An 18,249-nucleotide genomic window follows, 5' to 3' on the forward strand; every position below is an offset into this window, starting at 1 on the left:
TGACGTAGTCCCGATGTTTACCCGGTGGATGGGATTGTGGCTCTGGTTCACGCTCTCAACATCACACCTCACTGGGAAGACCGTCCTTCCAGACTACTACCATCGATGTTTCAGATTGGGAAGGGCACGATGTTCCACAGCACAGTTTGGCATGATGGCAGTCAACTCTGGAAGATCACCTCTCCTGAATGAGTGCTCGCCTGACCTCTGTTGACGAAAGGCCGCAGAAAGAGACCTTTTATCGAGATTACATCGATTACCACTGTGCGACCAGCGTTCGTCTGAGGAACAACGATGATGCATTTTTCCAATCACCAGTCCGGACTTGTTCACGCACGTATCTTATCTCGGCGGCCACCAGGTTAAAGTGTTCAATTTCTCCTATTCAACGCATCTCACTTTGCCCCTGATTCAGCTCCATCCAGAATCCAGGAAATCTCTCACCCGCTGCAGCTCGCTATTACCAACTACCTAGTAACCGGGCCAAAACACACCTGGCGCCCACTCCTCAATCCTGAACTGATGTCCCATCGACCGCAATCCGATGGAGATATTAGCCAAAACCAAGCGAACTTCCTCAGTATTATCGGCGTATTGACTCCGAACCAGCCTCAGGTTCTCACGGAATTTAGTCACCCTCGTCTCATAGTCCTGCGCTTTCCCTCCAGACCGCTCGAGGTGACCCCCGTATGTAATTGCGGTGTGCATCTCGATTTGTTCCTTAGTCAAATCAAGTAGGTTCCAGGTGATATTTTGACGCACTCCCACATGACCTAGCTCCTTGAAAATCTGCTGGTCGGAATAGCTGAGGTGATTTGGGGTCGGCCATGGTATTACCCTCATCTTCAATCGATCGCGACGTCGACGGTGGTTGAGAGTACCTATGGTGGGAATAGATTTGCCCGCGGGGAGATTTGCGACCATTCGATCAATAAAATCTTGGTGGCAAAGGTTGGTATCATAACGGTACAACGCTTCCATTTCCCATCCTTCGATATCTGTGCTGCACCTCACAGGCATAAGGACAGACGCCTTCAAAGCCTTATCCCTGCCATTGATCACAATGTGGCCGTGATGGATCTCGGGTTCAAAGGCCAGTGGTGGTTTCTTTGGTCGATTCAATTCCGGTGTGAACTCCCAAGCACCAAATGGAAATAGGTAGCAGAGGACACGTGGACGGCCATCTTTCTTCTCCCCGTCCCAGTTCGCGTTTCGACGTTCTCGAATGGTTGTATTATCTCCGACAACAAGTCGAGGATCGGTCCAGGCTGGGACTAAGTGATGGTCATCCAACTGCACGAACTTCTGCTCGTTTATGTGGACGATTGGAGTAGTATGCGTGATCCTCATGTAATGATCTGCTCGTACGATGCGCACGAATTCAGGGAGAATAGCTGTATGGGCGGCACGAGGTTCAAGGGCGCGTTGCTGAGCAGCGAGTGATAGCAAAATTCTAGCTGCATTTTCTCGAGCAGCGAGTGCCTCCTCGCCGCCATGTCGAATTTCAGCTTCGTTTTCTCGAGCAATTTGAGCTCGTCGAATTGTAGCCTCGTTTCCTCGAGCGACTTGAGCTCTGGACCATGCAACCTCTCGAGCAATCTGAGCTCTGGACTGTGCGAGCGCTACTACAGTGGGTTGCAGAGTCTCTGGGATTCCCATACCCTGCCGTGGACGCGCAGTGAGAACCTTTGGGCCATTTTTAACTCCAGTTACATTCTCTTGAACACGTGGACCTCTGGCTTCGGACCTAATCTGCGACAAGCGGTGTTCGGCACGGTCTGGATTCAAGCGAGCAGGAATGACCTGAGTTCGCACGGTTTCATCGAATCGGACTCGACGGGGTGTTACAGGTGGGGGCATCTTATTTGCATCTTCATTCGATGTGATCTCGTCCGAGTCGCGTTTGCTCTTCGATTCTGAGATACTATCAGTCAGATACCGGTATAGACCGATCGTGTTTGTACGAAACTTACCGTTGTCAAATGGCTTGTCATTGACGATGCGTCCCATAATTGCTTTCGCTGCAGTCTCGCCTATGGACTATCAGTCATGGTTCTCGCATAAGAAATCGCTCCTGCTTACCTTTCGAGGTCATGAGTCTGGTCTCAACCACCGCATGTTCTTGCTCTCGCTCTTCTCCGGACTCGGGCACATCTAACTCTATCGAAGAGGTCAGCTCGACTGTGGAATTCCAATCATAGAACGCCATCAATTTACCTTGTTCAACGTGCTTGGTACGCTCATACGACTCCGGGTACTGAAAGATTCCCGTCTGGAAATTTGTGAATCCAAACAAGTCCTTGGGATGGTTGACATGCATTGTTTGATTCTGCAAAAACTCCTTGGAATATCCATACTTGTCCTTGGACGTGGAGGAAGACTTGCTAGGCTGGGCCATAATTATCAGATTGCTCACCGAAGACGACTGATGAGGTATGTCAGACAACGAGGATTTGACCCAGGTAAGAATGGACTTACCTGCGAGATTTTTTGGCTCTCTTTTGAGATTGTCGAGACCAAGGTGGGCTGTATGTATCCGTTGTTCTCTGTCCAGGAAAATCTAGCCTCCAGGCTGGCAAGGTAGGTTCTGCTTGTTGAGAGGCTCTGTGAGGGGCTCTTTGTCCAAGGCAATGACTCCCTGATGTTCTGCAACTCTGGAAGAATGTCTGTGAAACAATCACAGTGGGAAGACGATTGATATTGGCTTATGCTCTGTCTTGACCACAGAGGCGAGCTTGGTGACCACACCAGCCCCCTAACAGGAGGGAAAGTGTCCAATCCTCACCAAACCCAAGATGATCTTTTAGTAAAGTCAGAGTGAGAGATCAAAGAAGACCTGTACGGGGTCTCACAGAGTCTCGGCAGGACCCTAGCGGCGTTATTGACGATGGGAAATGGTCAGTCGCCGCGGCGATGGAGGGCTCCAGCACGAAAGGCGAGGATTCTTGCGTATCAGACGACGCAGATTAATATCTATGTCTCGTGGCTCGGACAATGCTACGAGCTGCATTCTCATTCCACAGTTGCATTCATTCGAAGAGGAGAATAGTTGTCCACTCTGCAGCAGTTGGCAAGCATTTGAGGACGAGTAATGTAAGTATGGATTGCTTCTAACTCCGTCCGAAATTACATGAGACAGCTTTCTTAAATATGAGAATTCGATCTACCATTCACTGCGGGATATCCGGGCAATCACCAAGCCTCCGGACTCACACAAGTGTGAGACATAGGCATCACCTTCAGGCCCTGCCTCTTGATGACAAGAATGTGGTGTGTTTACAGGAAGGAACATTGAGTGAAAGAACACCTTGCCTGCCATGTTCACTATCACCAGGGCCAAAAGAGGGGTCCAGTCAACCCTGAAAGATCATGAAAGCCTAGAGTTAACGAGCTTGTTACACGCAGACTCATGTGATCGGGAAGCCTATTTACAAGGACTTTTGAAAGCTGAGCACACTCAGAACTCAAACATAAAACTGCGCGGGAAGAGACGGATTGGTGGAAGCAACACACCAAATGGATGACACATGCAACTTCATTGTGAAAGTACAGTCTGTCACTGAAACCAACAGGAAGATCGATGACACATCATTGTCTACGTGCCACTTTCATGTCCAACTTTGATGCACAATGTTAGCTACCATTGAAGTGCAGACTCTTCCTAGCTAAGACTGAATAGAGCTGGCTAGTGGTGGTTCGCAGGAATCAAATCCGCATGAGGCTCTCATTCATAGTTGAACGTACCATATCTGTTCAGCGAATGTCTGTGAACAATACGACGACACACCACGCTCTCGGGAGAGGTGGGCAACAGCATGACATGGCCGGGAGTCAATTGGCTGCAGAGGCACAGCTGTTGCAATTCTCTAGATGAGCTGGCTAGATTTGGGCCTGCTGTCAACTACGGTGTCAGACCTTGACCAAGGTATACGCAGTATCCATGTAGACCGCGCGCCGCACGAGAGATATATAACGCATCTTTCGAGTGTTCAAGGTCGATAGACTGTCAAGCACGCAGTCTTGGATACTCCCTCTCCAAGAAAATTCAACGTGAGCCACTGAGGAAAACCCAGACTGTGAAGTCATCCATAGACACGCACGTGTTGATTTCGTTATGAGACTCGTAAACCCTGAGACAAGCATGACTCGGAGCTCAGTCAGCACATGCAGCTACAATGAAGACCCTGACCGGGCGAGGCTGTGAAGTTTGAGGGGTTCGGTGCAACTTCGGTAGACGTTCCTGTACTTGCAGTCCCGGTTTCCAAACATTACTAGGACTGACTACCTCGCACTCAGGTCCTTGGAAGCTATGGTAATGAATTTTAGAACAGAAGTGTCTCTCGTATGTGAGTGTCTTCGGGCAAGACATCTGGGTGACCCAGCAAGTCAATGAATTGGGCACAAACAGATTAAGTGAGAAAGCCATGTTCCAGGTCAGCCAAGTCTTGGTCCGTGATCGTCACCAGATCCTATCACTGCTGGGTCACGAAAAGCCCAAGCAGGAAATAAACCATCCGATGGCGGCGCTGCAAGCCAATGATGCTCTCGAGGCCCGGCTGTGGCCAATGTTGGTTTTGGCGGCCCCTTCTACCTTTGCTGTGATACGGAAAGCCCAGATAAGAAGAGACTTGAACCTCATGTGGTAAATCTAGGGGTCGGGCGCTAAAATGACTGTTCGACCTTTGCTGGCTCGTGAAGTGTCCAACACGGTAATCCTTGGTACTGAATCCAGTATATCTAGGGGCCACTGTCACGCTAAAATGATTTTTCGGTCTTTGCTGGGTGATGAAATCCCAGATATAGTAGGCGAGGTGTCTCGAATAGGTAATTAAAGGAGTTGGTATCGAGTGGCTCTGTCTGCTTTGCCAAATCATCGACATCGTAGGCGGGAAGCACCCTACTGATGTTATCTTTATTCGGGCAATCAGGGAGATTCATGCTTGGGCCACCAGTCCTTTATTCTGCATTCTTGGAATGACATATGAGGAAGCCGGAGATGTGCCTCGACATCAGTTGTCGTCGCAAAGTTCGCTAACAGTAAGGATTCCTCGTTCTTCTCGACCTTGGTATCGGGATGGGACAGAAAATCAACTGAATCCTGCAGCCTTCTGAAAGCCGGGTGTACTCATTTGCTCTCGCCGCAGATCCAGCGACATAATCTTGGATGTCGCCACAGCTGCACTATTGCCATGGAATGTCCCATGCCCTTTTTTCGCCATTCCTAGCAGGTCGTCTAGCCTAGAAACAACGCAGAGAAGAATCGGTGACGTATCTACGGCAGATGGAGCGTTACTGAAAAACGCTGTCATTGCTGGAACGCTGCATATAGCTGTTCTACCCATTACGTGGTACGTTGGTCGATGTGTACAGCTGAATGACCGAGCCGCTGGACCAAAATGTTCTACTCTTGGTGGACACAACCGCATTTGAAAGCACATCTTAGATGCGGTTGAATAGATGAACCTTAGTATGGCACTGCACTTGTTCGACAGTGCTCTTTCCAATAGTGTATGGTTCACTGGAACTCTGCTTGTGATGGAAGCTACGCTTTCGCCCTGGATTTAGACTCGTGTGGTTGCATTGAGAAAAGTCTAGAACGATATATACTAAGCTTGGACCTCCTTTGCCGAAGCCACGAAATCACAATTCTACTTATCCCTACGAGTATGTAGAAGCTTGGGCCACTTGTAATCGATGGTGACTTTGACCTGACGGCTTTACGAGCAAAGCTTAAATGTAAATTTAGCTCTTGTAATAACCTCTTGCGAATACAGCCATACTTGATGATTTTAGATTGAAATGCATTATATTCATTTTACGTAGCATTAAAAATTATGTGATGGGGAGAAATGTCCCGGACGGATGGGTACCCTATCAGAAGGCTGCCTTTGATGGAGTGGAACTTCACGATCCGTACCACGATAGCTCGATGGCGGGCTTCCACTTGGTAGCTCATATGAGTCTTGGTTAGAAACAGGACCTGATTGATACCCATCTTGCTGGTATGAGTTGAAGCCACCGGACCCACCAGAGAGATGGCGCTGATGCGCTGACGCTGGCATGACTTGGTCATCTGGAAGTTGGTGAATGTTCCGTTGATCGTCTGGAAGTTGATAGACATTTCGCTGATCATCTGGAAGTTGGTAGACGTTTCGCTGGTCCTCGTGTAATTCATTCAGATTGGCGAATCCTGCTGTTCCGACGGTCTGATGCGTGTTCCCGCCTTGCGAATACTCGCTTGCATCTGATACGGACATGTGGGAAGAGTCCTGTTGAGGCGGGGGCGAGCCAGAGTTCCAGGATCGAATTGCTGCAGCTCCAGGGAGAAGTCGATCGGCTGACCGAGGTGGAGGCGATCGTGCTGGAGGAGGGGAAGGTAATTCCGATCTCCTGTCTGAGCGATCTGAATAAGCTGCAGCACCTAGAGCACCTAGCCCTGAAGCTGCGGCACTGCCACCAATAGGGCCACCATATTCACCCATGCTGGGTGTAGCCGTATATCGATCACTTGTATCAAGTGAGCTTCGCCTTCTTCGGCGCCTCATATACCAGCTATACCAACCACCAAAAATAGCGGCTGCAAGCACGAGTATGCCTACACCAGCACCAATTCCTGCTTTAGCACCCGTGGATAGACCACTGCTACCGCCACCATTGTTTGGTTGCGGAAGAACACTTGGTGTAGTTCCTGGAGTACTCGTGTACGAAACAGCAACATTTGTAGTTGCAGTTGGGATCTCGGCAACCACCACTGAGGTCACAGTCGAAAACACGGCAACACCATTTTCCGTGCTTTGGAGGACCTCTGTAACGAACGAGGTGTGAGTTGAGTACTGAATTACTGCGCTACTAGTAGTGATCACAACTGGCTTTTCGGTTGTGGTGGTCGTGGTCTTTTCAGTGGTTGACGATGGAGGTGGCGGAGGTGGCTCCGAAGATGTAGTTGGCGGAGGCGGCGGAGTCGTCGTTGTAGTAGTGACTGGCGGAGCTGAACTTGTTATTGGGATTGAACTGGTTTCGCTGGATGATGTTGGAGGGGGTGGAGGAATAGATGTGGTAGTGCTGGAAGACGAAGTTGGAGGGGGTGGAGGGGAAGTTGTAGTGGTAGTGGTAGTAGTGGTAGTAGTAGAGGGAGAAGCTGGGAAAGCATTCATAATCAGGAACGCTTAGAAGGAAAAGGATGAAAAAAGCTACGTCGGGGAATGAAAGACTAGGTGCCGTTGAATACTCACTCGTTGTGGTGGTAGGCGGCGGCGGGGGGGTAGTGGTAGTTGTTGTTGATGTTGTAGGGGGAGGCAGTGTAGTAGTAGTGGCTGCAGTGCAATGGGTGGTATAAGCATGAGCCGCTGGGAATGTTCGCAAAAACGAAGATAAGAGAGGGTAGAATACTTGACTGTGTAGTACTTGATGTTGTTGGGGTGGTGCTGATGGTGGTGCTGGAGGAAGTGGTAGATGTGGAAGTGGATGTTGTAGTGGAACTTGAGGTAGCTGCCACAGCTCAAGAGTTATACAACTGATTCCAGGCAAAATGGTGCTTGCAAGGCTGAAACAGGACGTTGAGCACATGGCCCGACAGCAAGTACTTACTGGTTGAGGTAGTAGTCGAGGTGGTCGGACTAGTGGTGGTCGGACTAGTGGTGGTTGAAGTCGTAGTTGTCGTTGTCGGCGAGGTAGTCGTGGTCGTCGTTGTCGGACTAGTTGTTGTGGTGGTCGTTGAAATAGGTGTGGTGGTTGTGGTGGTTAGCAAATCGGTGGTGGTGGACTCGGTGGTGGCCATGGTTGGAGAAGCTGACTGGTGCAGCGCAAAGCGCGCAGAGCAGAACCAGGATTGATCTTCTCAACTTGAACCTGACGGCGAGCTCTATCAAAGAATCAGGCTGTGGGAGGAAACGCGAAAAAAAGAAAAAGAAGAGGCTGAGTGAGCGGGACGGACAGTTCTTGTGTACTGTCAGAACCCGAGGCATGGCAGCAGCTCCAAGGGAAGCTAGGATGACATGCAGCCAGTGTCGGTGAGTTGTATCTGCGTATCTGCATGTTGCCTCGAACGCTGCCCTCACAGAAGTGCTGACGGTAACTTGGACAGCCCTACAGTGAAGCGGGGTACCTTTTTTTCAGCTGCTGGGAGGGGCGATGAGACGCTATTGGTGCACGGATGGCATGGTATATTTGGGTTGATGGACAAATGGACTAGAGCCATTTCTGGACGGGCAAAGCCCGATATTCGACTAACTCAATAGCTACCCGGCGCATATTGCGACTTGGCTCTAGGCTGATGCGAGCCGTGGTCAATCCAATGGGACAGGGGCGGGAGGAAAGGAAACCTGGGAAGGAAAAAAAATGGCCAGTGATGAGAGCGGGATTGCGCCTTCAAACACCTTATCTCGTCAACCTCGGAAAAGAAGAAGGGCAAAAAGTTTGGAGAGGGCCAAGATCAGCTTGATACGAATAACCCAGGCATAAGAGGAGTGCTAAAGTTTGTAAGGTTCTCGTATCCAAGGTCCAGCCAACACATGCTTCGCTTAGTTGGACTGAGCGGGCAGATTCCAGAGCCTGAGTAGATGAGAAAGTTCCGAGAAACCGGTGCTTGAAGAAGGTGTACGGAGAAGGGCGAGGGAAGAATCCTCGAGGCACTTGTTAACTTGTTAGACATCTGAACAGTGGAAGGTTCGCGGAACGGAAACTGCCACACCTGGGCGATGGCCTCAAGTGTAGGCAGCTCACTATCATAAGAAAGCCAAGACTGATGAGAAATGGAGGAATCTTTTAATAAGCGATGGTAACCCTAAACATCTCAAAGGGCCATCAGCGCCAGTGTAGGACTCGGGAGTCAAAAGTCAACCTTGAGGGTTGGTTGTACGGTTCTTTTGGCCTACTGCGCCGCCCCGTACATGCTGGGGCGGGAACCCTGCCTGCCTACTGCCCGTACTTGCAGTGATAGAAACAGGCAAGTGCATCAGAAGCACAGAAACAAAGAACCACTGGCACCGCACTGAAGCATCTCACAGTGCCTAACCTAAAGACGGCCCTGTCGCCGCACTGTCAGAGTCATGTGCTTGGTCGCCATCGCCATCGACGTATTCGTACTCCAGCGGGTAATCGTAAAACGAGTCCCATTCCAACTGGAGGGCACCTGGGCAGTCCAGTGCACACGTCGGAATGCTACCTCGGTACCCGGGCTTGCACTTCCGTCAAGCTGGGGAAGGCAGGGCCTGCATACCTAAGTAGGTATCTGAAAAAGATATGTGTTTCATATTCCTCCAGTGAAGCAGAATGATTCTCGATTCTACACTACTTGAGTATGCCTGACTCATATCTTCTTCGCCTTCGCCTTCAAGTTGCTTGTTTGATGCCTCGGCGAGCCCCGATATATGGACACACTTGTCAACGCTGTGCCAGTGCGGTGCGGTTCTCCCGCCTATGGGGCGCTGCAACGTCATGTTTTTGAGTCATAGACCAATCCATCGATTGTATGCTCGACACGTTGCGGTTAGTGAGTACTGAAGACACCGATGCCCAAAACTTCTGCTTCACTCTGTCCAACATTCATTTTATTCCAGACTGTGAAACTTGTGTGAAGTTCAGCGTCGTGTAAACTCACATTTGCGTGAATCGTGCGGCCAAGTGCGAAGATCTGAGAAATACAAGCAGCTATTTTCGTTGTTTCTGCGCAGGTTTGGACTCGACTTCAAATAATTACAATTTCAAGCCCCGTTTAGCGTCCAGCGCAAAACTAGATCGGCAGCAATGTCCGTACCCCAAGGAGAATTGACATCTGGAGAGAAGAAGCCGGTGGTGTGTGTCTTGTAAGAGCCCAATATCTTTCGTTGTTTATATATCCGCCATCCCACTAACAAGCTTCTCACCAGCTGTGGATCCTCTCCAGGTCTCAACCCAGCACACCTTGAATCTGCCCGCACGCTGGGGAAGCACCTTTCAGAGGCAGGTTACAAGCTCGTTTATGGCGGAGGAACTATGGGCGTGATGGGCGAATTGGCCAAGACGATTGTGTCGCTATCCGGTCCTGACTCGGTGCAAGGCATCATCCCACGCGCTTTGATCCGCTCAGAGAAGGACGCCACGACCCGAGGCTCAACTAGTCGTCACTCGGCCAAGGAAGCTGAACGTACCATGAGTGAAGCGGAATTGGAAAGAATCGACAGTAACGAGGACCCCGATGCCTGGATCGTCCCCAAGTCCGAGTTTGGCGGCACAACGATCGTTCCGGACATGCACACTCGCAAGCGAATGATGGCTCATTCGGTTGAGGCTGGAGGACCAGGATCTGGCTTCGTTGCGTTGGCAGGGGGCTATGGCACAATGGAAGAAGTCATGGAGATGGTCACGTGGAACCAGTTGGGCATTCACAAGATCCCAATTATTGTGGTCAATATCAATGGGTATTGGGACGGTCTGTTAGAACTGGTCAGGAACAGCGTCAGAGAGGGTTTCATTAGTCCAGGATTGGCAAACATCCTGGTGGAAGTCAGTAGTACAGACAAGGTGGTCGAGGCGTTGCGACAGTATGAGGTTGCCGAGGGAAGATATCAACTCGACTGGAACAGAATCGAACCATAACAGAGTCAATGAATAGACACAGCAGCAATGCAGCTTATGATGCAATCGGTCCATTCTCTGGTCTCTCCGTTTAGATACCACCGTGTTTGATCATTCGCTCCGAACGCCATGCCAGATGCACTCTAATGAAGTTGCCTAAGAATCTGTCTCCATGGCATCCTCACCTGATTGATCAAGACTGGCATCGAGCAGCGGACCCACGTCAGGACCATCATACAACTTGAAAGGTTCTAGCTTCTTCTTCCCATCCTTTTCTGAAATGCCTATTACTGCCAAACTCGTGTTGTCGATCGTAAGCTCCTTGTCTTGCGCCAAACTTTCCTTGAGTGCCTGCAAAGCATGTTTGATCAACTCTTCTCGGTTGCAGTCTGCGAACTTGTCCAGATGACGCTCTAGATATGTTCTTGCCATTTGACTCCGAGCGCCGATTGCGCAGGCTAGCATTTCTTGTGTCAAGCCTGAAGGCGAGAACTCAAACAGATGAGGGCCGAGATCATCAACACCAGCAACCAATAATCCGACGCCATAAGGTCTCTTGCCGTAATGTTGTGTGTTCGTTTGAGCTCGGTCGCCAATCTGATTGACGATACGTTCAACGGGGATAGCGCGGCCGTAGGTCATTTTGGAGGACAGGGACTGTTGCTTCATGAAGTTGGATAAGACGCGGGCATCAGAGGCAAGGCCGGCCAAGGCGACTCCGAGATGATCGTCCACACCAACGATCTTCTTCTGGTATGATGAGAGCTCTTCTGCATTTCTCTAGTTCGGGATGAGCGATCTGAGAGAGTCCCGGAAGTGGACTGGATTGCTTACCTTGACGGCGGTAAGGACGACATGCTTTTTGCTGACAACACCGACTACCACCGAGCCCTGTTTGACAGCCTCTTGAGCATATTCGACCTGAAATATTCTACCCTGGGGTGAACTAGTTTGTTGTTAGTCTGAGGCAGTATGGAGGACGTAATCACTTGGACAGGCCTTACAATGTGACCGAGTCGTTGTCGTAATTGTTCCTGAACATTGTGATTGAGGTGTTTGAGGAGCAAGCAAAGAAATAGATGAGCAAGATGGAGGAATTGTGGTGGTGAGGTTGAAGGGTGGCAGATTGGTTTGGCTTGCGGCGGTGTTCAATACTGTAATGAATTATCCAGGCATGAGGTTGACGCGCAGTCACGGTCGACCTCAAGTTGAATCTGCAGGTCCCCACGAACCAGCCCTATTTAGGCCGGTAACCTCTTCGTTGTTAGGCTCCTTAGGCGGACTTCACAAGCGCTTGACGCCAATGCCTCCAACTCCTTGGGGTGCCGCCCCAGCCACACCACCTCATCGCTCGTTCAATTCACTACCAGCAACACTAAACAGATGGTTCACTCCCTCTTCAAGTTTCTAGACAAACTCCCAGTCTCTGTCTGTCATTGATCCAGCGTTGCACTGAGACTATTCTTCCAGGACCTCAAACTTCTACCCTTCCCTACCCAAGCACCAGCCGCCATCAATTCCGACGACCTCCAAATCGCAGGATTATTCAACATCAGGCAGGCATGGCCGCAGGATTGAAAACAATCATTGCACTTTCTTTTGTAAGACTGCTCGTTGAAGAGACCGAAAACCCTGCGAATGCTAATACTCTCACTAGGTTCTGGCGATTGGCTTTCTTCTTGTTATCCTCTCCGCTGCCCTATTCCATAACTTCCTCACTCTCCTCGTGGTCGCAACTTATGTCCTTGCGCCGGTACCAAACTGGATAGCGTCGAGATGCGCGAATCCAGATGATTTCATCGAGAGCAATTCAAATGCTTGGATTGATCTAGGTCGTTTCGCAACCGGATTCTTAGTGGTTATGGGCATTGGTAGGTCTATTCACCAGTGGACAATGATAATTCGCTAACATGATTTCCCTCTCAAGCTCTGCCTGTCCTCCTCGCCCACACAGGACTCATTCAGACCGAGGCCATGATCATGTCCATCATTGGAGGGTTACTGATATACGGCACCATTATCAGCTTCAGCCGGTTCTTTAAGGAAGAGCAGGACTTCTGATTCTTCAATGGAAAGTGATGCACAGTAGTTGCATGCACGTCGAGCGACACCACGCACGAATCATGAGAGAGATCAAGACGACTAGTGGGAGTATGCCAGGTACTGTCTTGGTCGTGGTGTGTTGTCCTTCGGACCTTGTCGACATCATGGCCACAGACCAGTATAATGGTTCAGGATCTGATGAGGAGTTCGAAGAGTCAGAGAACTCCCGCTCTCTCTTCTATGAGCTCAGTGGGGACTATAGCAGCAACCAGTCTCTACTACGACTGATCGGCCGGATCCTTGGATTGGTATAGCTTTCATAGCTTTACCACTAGCGATTCTTGACTGGCGTTGCTCTTATACCATACACATGTTATCATTTACAATTCTAAGGGTCCTTTTTCGTACTCATAGGTTCCTTGCATATAAAGATCTCGAATATCATTTCCACGGCTCGAACAAATTCCATGTGTAAAGTTGAAATATGTCATATCTTACAGTGACCAGGCCGCCGTCAAGCGGGCACGGAATCATTTATCCGAAAGCACGCCAGCCACTCAGGCTGTTTCACGGCTCACCAGCCACATCTAAATTGCCAGCTTCAAGGCAGCCCTCTCACCAACACCATCCAATTCTATGGTCTTGCAGCATCCTTCTCAGTCAATTCTATTCATCATTTGTAGGTCAGACAGCCTGAGTCGACACATCTCTATTCCACCTTCCTCGCCATGTCATCCGACCGCCTATTCCGCTTTCCCAAGCCAGCATGGCTCAACAGCGCCAACACTAGAACTGCAGGCGTCTACATTGCGGGCGCACTGGTACGCAGAAACCGCAGCCTCTCCCTCACACTATAAAAGCATCAATACACTAACACCTCTTCTCTCTACTCCTCAACAGTTCTCCCTCGGCTTCTTCTTCTTCATCGACGCCAGCGTCTTCTCCAAATCCCGCTACAACGGCTCGGACGTCCACATCACCTTCGTGGACTGGATCCCCTTCATCTGCTCCGCGCTGGGCATGCTGGTGATCAACAGCATCGAGAAATCCCGCCTCTCCGCCGACAGCTTCTCGTATAGTGGGAATGGAGTTGCCTGGAAGGCCCGCACCGTGCTGTTCCTCGGCTTTGCGCTCATGGCCGGTGGCCTCGCCGGCAGTGCCACCGTCATGGCGTTGAAATACCTGTTCAAGGATTACGCCGTGCAGACCGTCTACATGGGCGTCGCGAATGTGCTGGCTAACGGTTTGGTTATGCTCAGCAGTGTCGTGCTGTGGGTCAGCCAGAATATGGAGGACGATTATACCTATAACTTGCAGCTGTAATGGCCGTGGGTCATATTGGGCTGGGATTTGAGGTGAAGAGCTCACGCTAGCGGAGACACAGCAGGAACGGAGTCAAGCAAGAAGGCATGCATGGTGTGACGACTGGCAGACCATTGCTGGCGTTACGAGGCATTGATTCTCACATGTCACTATTTCGATATTGAGCACAACAGGAAATTATAACTATTGTCATGATTGGATTGATTACTGCTCACGGCCCACGGATTGCCGTGGCTGTTTTTATGTTCTTGGGCCCAGGGCATTCAGTCAGAGCGTGGAGCCTGTCGAGCTATGCAGAGTACTAGCCATCGCCTCTGGCTCGTTCTAAGTAGCTGTGGTCGGGAAAGAAATCTCCATCGCACAGAGGCGAGGCAGGTGGTGCCTCGAGAAGAAGATATCTTCTTGACTCGCCCAGTCTTGATGTTTGCCTAGTGACTAGGCTTTTGCCACTGGCAGGCCCAGGAGAGACCTTTCAATACACGTGGAGTGGCCCTTTCGGCACACTCGTATGCCGAATGAAGCCTGACCATCCAATCGTAGAATACTCAGGCAACTTCCTATCTTGAGAAAGCGGATCTCTGCGATTCTCATTCTGCCTCCCTCAGTTTCGCCATAATTGCGTCAATGACATCCATGTCGGCTGCCGATACTTGATCGGGTCCAGTAACCTCCTTTGGCAGCCGTTTTACAGCCTCGTTCATCGCGGGTTGATAATTTCGCACGCTGGAACTCAAAGCATAGATTGCCTTCCTCCGCACGGTCTTGTCTTGGTCATCCAAAGCGACTTTCACAATCTTTTCAACGCCATTGACGGCCAGAAACCGTTCTTGTGACTTGGCGTTATTCTGAACAGCGGTGCCGATGCACCAGGCTGCCATGCGGCGAAAGTCTGCCTCGGAACTGTCGAGTTGAGCAATCAGAGGCGTCCACAAGCCCAAGGACTCCATATTATTGGCATTGTCGAGATTTTCGATCAGCTGCTCGAAATTGTCGAAGGCGGTCATCTTCACTTCGTGTGTGACTTCGGGGTCATCTGAGGCGATGATGGCCATGGATTCGCGCATCAGGTCGGCATCACTGGGGCCTCCCATCAATGCCCGTAGAGCATCTGCAGAGAGTCCTTTCGGCTCACGTGTCGGTTGGTCTGAGGTTCGACCAGCCTCGGAGTTCTCAATACTCCATGATAAAAGTGAATTCAAGCCTGGGTCAGCCATGGCGGTTCAAGTTTTTACACTGGTGAAGGTATCTGGTAATGAAGAATGACGATACGTTAAATGTTCAAATCACAGATGTCACTTGATGTGTCAGTTGAATTGGTGCTCCAGATCGACGAGCCTGCAGTGGCTGGATGTTGGAGTGATTTTGATGATGATGGTCTTGGCTTTTCGGATTCAGGCGTTTCTTCTAGTACCTACTGTGACTTTCTGTACCCTTCGAGAAGTGACTGCTTTGTCAAATCTTGGGGAATATTACAGTATTGTCTGCTGGGAATCTGATGTCCTCGCAGCGTGTGTATGTGTGTATGTGTGCATATCTCGTCGTTTATGAGTGTCTTGGTCGCGTATGCTCTGAGGTCTGGCTGCTTGCTCTGGAGCGTCTTCAAGTTCAGTCGAAAGTCCAGTGATGGTGTGGCGTTGGAAACCTGTGGCAATTTTTAGCGGAATGGTCACGGGCTTGGCGGGTTGAAGATAATCCGAGTCAGGCAAGGTTCCCCGCTATTGTGGCTGGAAGTTCATTTAGTGTCTACCTAATTTTTTGATACACAATCCAAATAAATGGCTTTTGCCTGAGTCCACTTAGACTTGACTTAAGAACCAAGTGGGTAATTAGTCGACCCAACAAATCATGCCATGGTTCCGGCTTCTCCAATATAGGGGGTCGATGGAGTTGAAGTGCACCTTGAAAGCATACGGGGTGGCTAGGGCACCGTGTACGGATACGCTGGATGTCATTAATGATGACAGTAAACGCGGCTGAAAGATCACCATGGCGGGGTTCCAAAAATAACCAGTACGGCCGCCGCACCTTTTAGGCTTGCAGATTATGGTCAGCAATACCGAGCTGGAGTTGATCTCAGAAATGTTGCTGTAATCAGGCCCCAGAAGATCAAATCGCAGTTGCCTGAAGTCCACAGTGTAAATGACGAGGCACTGTTCGTGGTGAGGAAAGCGCATTGCGCGGCCCTAGCATACAGGCCAACGCCACTTGGAATTGATGGAGCCTCGGGGCATGTATCTTCATAGGATAAATGCTGGAGCATGGCCTCATTCCTGTGCTTTAATGTGGCAGGATCGCCCAACCTTCTAGACTTTTACTCGATTGCCAACACGTCACGTCAAGGGGCGTTCTACTAGCCACTTAGTCACTACCTAGGTACGGAGTCCTGCATCGCCAGTTGCAAGTTGTGACGGTGTATGAATTTGGGCTGCTAGACGAACTAGTACGGACGCCTGCTTAAGCTCAATCAGCTAGCTCTTGGCGGACGTCCCTTGCCCACTGGCCCTTTCCCACCGCCTGCCTGTGTTCAAATCCATCTCACTCTCCCGCAACACTCCCATCTTCCTGTCTCCATCTTCATTTAAGACACCTTTATCCAATCTCCTTGCTCGTCTTCTCGGAGGTTGTCTTTCACCCTTCGTGCTTTGTACACTCTCGCAACTCCGACTGCTCAAGACCTCCATCCTACCTACCCCTCTTCTTAATTCTCCAAACAATCCCTCACCATGGAAGGTAAGCTGGACTCTACACAAGCTCAATTGCTTGTGGATCATCCCTCCTGTTCGAAAGGACATATACTGATATGGTTCTCGCTCTACAGAAGAAGTTGCCGCTCTCGTCATTGACAATGGGTAAGCGCATGCCGCCGGTGCGAGGGCATGACCCTCGTATTGCCTGCACCCCCTCATCTCCTACGCCTCAATCACCCCTTGGATAGTGCCTACGGGTCGATCGGAAGGGCAGGAACATATAAATGACACTGATCTGATACTGACAATGACTTCAACAGCTCTGGTATGTGCAAAGCTGGCTTTGCTGGTGATGATGCGCCACGAGCAGTTTTCCGTAAGTTCTTGCCCCGCATTGAAGCGATATCATCCTATCCGGGCACCAATTGACACTCGATCAGCATCCATTGTCGGCCGACCTCGCCACCATGGTATCATGATTGGTATGGGCCAAAAAGACTCATATGTCGGTGATGAGGCTCAGTCCAAGCGTGGTATCTTGACCCTCAGATACCCCATCGAGCACGGTGTGGTCACCAACTGGGATGACATGGAAAAGATCTGGCATCATACCTTCTACAACGAACTCCGTGTCGCACCAGAAGAACACCCAGTTCTCCTGACTGAGGCCCCCATCAACCCCAAGTCCAACAGAGAGAAGATGACACAGATTGTCTTCGAGACATTCAACGCACCCGCTTTCTACGTCTCCATCCAAGCTGTGCTCTCACTCTACGCCTCTGGTCGTACCACTGGTATCGTGCTTGACTCCGGTGATGGTGTCACTCACGTTGTCCCCATCTACGAAGGTTTCTCGCTCCCTCATGCCATCTCTCGTGTCGACATGGCTGGTCGTGATTTGACCGACTACCTAATGAAGATCTTGGCTGAGCGCGGCTACCCCTTCTCCACCACTGCCGAACGAGAAATTGTCCGAGACATCAAGGAGAAACTCTGCTACGTCGCTCTCGATTTCGAACAGGAGATCCAGACCGCCGCCCAGAGCTCCAGCTTGGAGAAGTCCTACGAACTTCCTGACGGACAGGTCATCGCTATTGGCAACGAGCGTTTCCGTGCTCCTGAAGCTCTTTTCCAACCCAGCGTGCTCGGTCTCGAATCCGGCGGTATCCATGTCACAACCTTCAACTCCATCATGAAGTGTGATGTTGATGTGCGAAAGGATTTGTATGGCAACATTGTCATGGTAAGTTTTTTTTCGTTTCTCAAAATTAAGGTACGCAAGCTAATTGGGCTCAAGTCCGGCGGTACCACCATGTACCCAGGTATTTCCGACCGCATGCAGAAGGAAATTACTGCTCTTGCACCTTCATCCATGAAGGTCAAGATTATTGCACCCCCCGAGCGAAAGTACTCCGTCTGGATCGGTGGTTCCATCTTGGCATCCCTCTCGACCTTCCAGCAGATGTGGATCTCCAAGCAAGAATACGATGAGAGCGGTCCTTCCATCGTCCATCGCAAGTGCTTCTAAACACCTCTCATGTATTCTGGAATACTTGAGTTTCCACCTCCAACGCAGCAATTTTCTAGAACCAGCAATGAACGAAGTCAAGATCACGACGAGACAAATGATCGGTGGAGATTA

The 18,249-nt window shown here is 50.3% G+C and overlaps 8 protein-coding genes across 8 annotated transcripts; 4 read left to right on the plus strand and 4 right to left on the minus strand.

Moving 5' to 3' along the window:
• Positions 1 to 471: 471 nt before the first annotated feature.
• On the minus strand, positions 472 to 2,398 carry LTR84_007975 (uncharacterized protein; the record flags this gene model as incomplete). The annotated part of the gene is made up of 3 exons (XM_064851526.1): positions 472 to 2,033; positions 2,083 to 2,160; positions 2,218 to 2,398. 3 exons carry the CDS (start codon positions 2,396 to 2,398, stop codon positions 472 to 474), a joined length of 1,821 nt encoding a protein of 606 aa, XP_064710529.1.
• A 3,427-nt stretch (positions 2,399 to 5,825) lies between these two features.
• LTR84_007976 (uncharacterized protein) lies at positions 5,826 to 7,154 on the minus strand (the record flags this gene model as incomplete). The annotated part of the gene is made up of 1 exon (XM_064851527.1): positions 5,826 to 7,154. The coding sequence occupies one exon, from the start codon at positions 7,152 to 7,154 to the stop codon at positions 5,826 to 5,828; it is 1,329 nt and encodes a 442-aa protein (XP_064710530.1).
• A 2,590-nt stretch (positions 7,155 to 9,744) lies between these two features.
• LTR84_007977 (uncharacterized protein) lies at positions 9,745 to 10,575 on the plus strand (the record flags this gene model as incomplete). Its single annotated transcript, XM_064851528.1, has 2 exons — positions 9,745 to 9,803; positions 9,867 to 10,575. The coding sequence occupies 2 exons, from the start codon at positions 9,745 to 9,747 to the stop codon at positions 10,573 to 10,575; spliced, it is 768 nt and encodes a 255-aa protein (XP_064710531.1).
• Positions 10,576 to 10,710: 135 nt separating this feature from the next.
• Positions 10,711 to 11,596, minus strand: LTR84_007978 (uncharacterized protein; the record flags this gene model as incomplete). The annotated part of the gene is made up of 3 exons (XM_064851529.1): positions 10,711 to 11,334; positions 11,389 to 11,500; positions 11,559 to 11,596. 3 exons carry the CDS (start codon positions 11,594 to 11,596, stop codon positions 10,711 to 10,713), a joined length of 774 nt encoding a protein of 257 aa, XP_064710532.1.
• A 520-nt stretch (positions 11,597 to 12,116) lies between these two features.
• Positions 12,117 to 12,615, plus strand: LTR84_007979 (uncharacterized protein; the record flags this gene model as incomplete). The annotated part of the gene is made up of 3 exons (XM_064851530.1): positions 12,117 to 12,155; positions 12,212 to 12,425; positions 12,482 to 12,615. The coding sequence occupies 3 exons, from the start codon at positions 12,117 to 12,119 to the stop codon at positions 12,613 to 12,615; spliced, it is 387 nt and encodes a 128-aa protein (XP_064710533.1).
• Positions 12,616 to 13,325: 710 nt separating this feature from the next.
• On the plus strand, positions 13,326 to 13,920 carry LTR84_007980 (uncharacterized protein; the record flags this gene model as incomplete). Its single annotated transcript, XM_064851531.1, has 2 exons — positions 13,326 to 13,418; positions 13,498 to 13,920. 2 exons carry the CDS (start codon positions 13,326 to 13,328, stop codon positions 13,918 to 13,920), a joined length of 516 nt encoding a protein of 171 aa, XP_064710534.1.
• A 587-nt stretch (positions 13,921 to 14,507) lies between these two features.
• Positions 14,508 to 15,134, minus strand: LTR84_007981 (uncharacterized protein; the record flags this gene model as incomplete). The annotated part of the gene is made up of 1 exon (XM_064851532.1): positions 14,508 to 15,134. The coding sequence occupies one exon, from the start codon at positions 15,132 to 15,134 to the stop codon at positions 14,508 to 14,510; it is 627 nt and encodes a 208-aa protein (XP_064710535.1).
• Positions 15,135 to 16,643: 1,509 nt separating this feature from the next.
• On the plus strand, positions 16,644 to 18,135 carry LTR84_007982 (actin; the record flags this gene model as incomplete). The annotated part of the gene is made up of 5 exons (XM_064851533.1): positions 16,644 to 16,650; positions 16,739 to 16,769; positions 16,928 to 16,983; positions 17,048 to 17,850; positions 17,905 to 18,135. The coding sequence occupies 5 exons, from the start codon at positions 16,644 to 16,646 to the stop codon at positions 18,133 to 18,135; spliced, it is 1,128 nt and encodes a 375-aa protein (XP_064710536.1).
• Positions 18,136 to 18,249: the final 114 nt, after the last annotated feature.

This window comes from Exophiala bonariae, assembly GCF_035927105.1.
Source record: "Exophiala bonariae strain CCFEE 5792 chromosome Unknown scaffold_3, whole genome shotgun sequence".
NCBI lineage: Eukaryota > Fungi > Ascomycota > Eurotiomycetes > Chaetothyriales > Herpotrichiellaceae > Exophiala > Exophiala bonariae.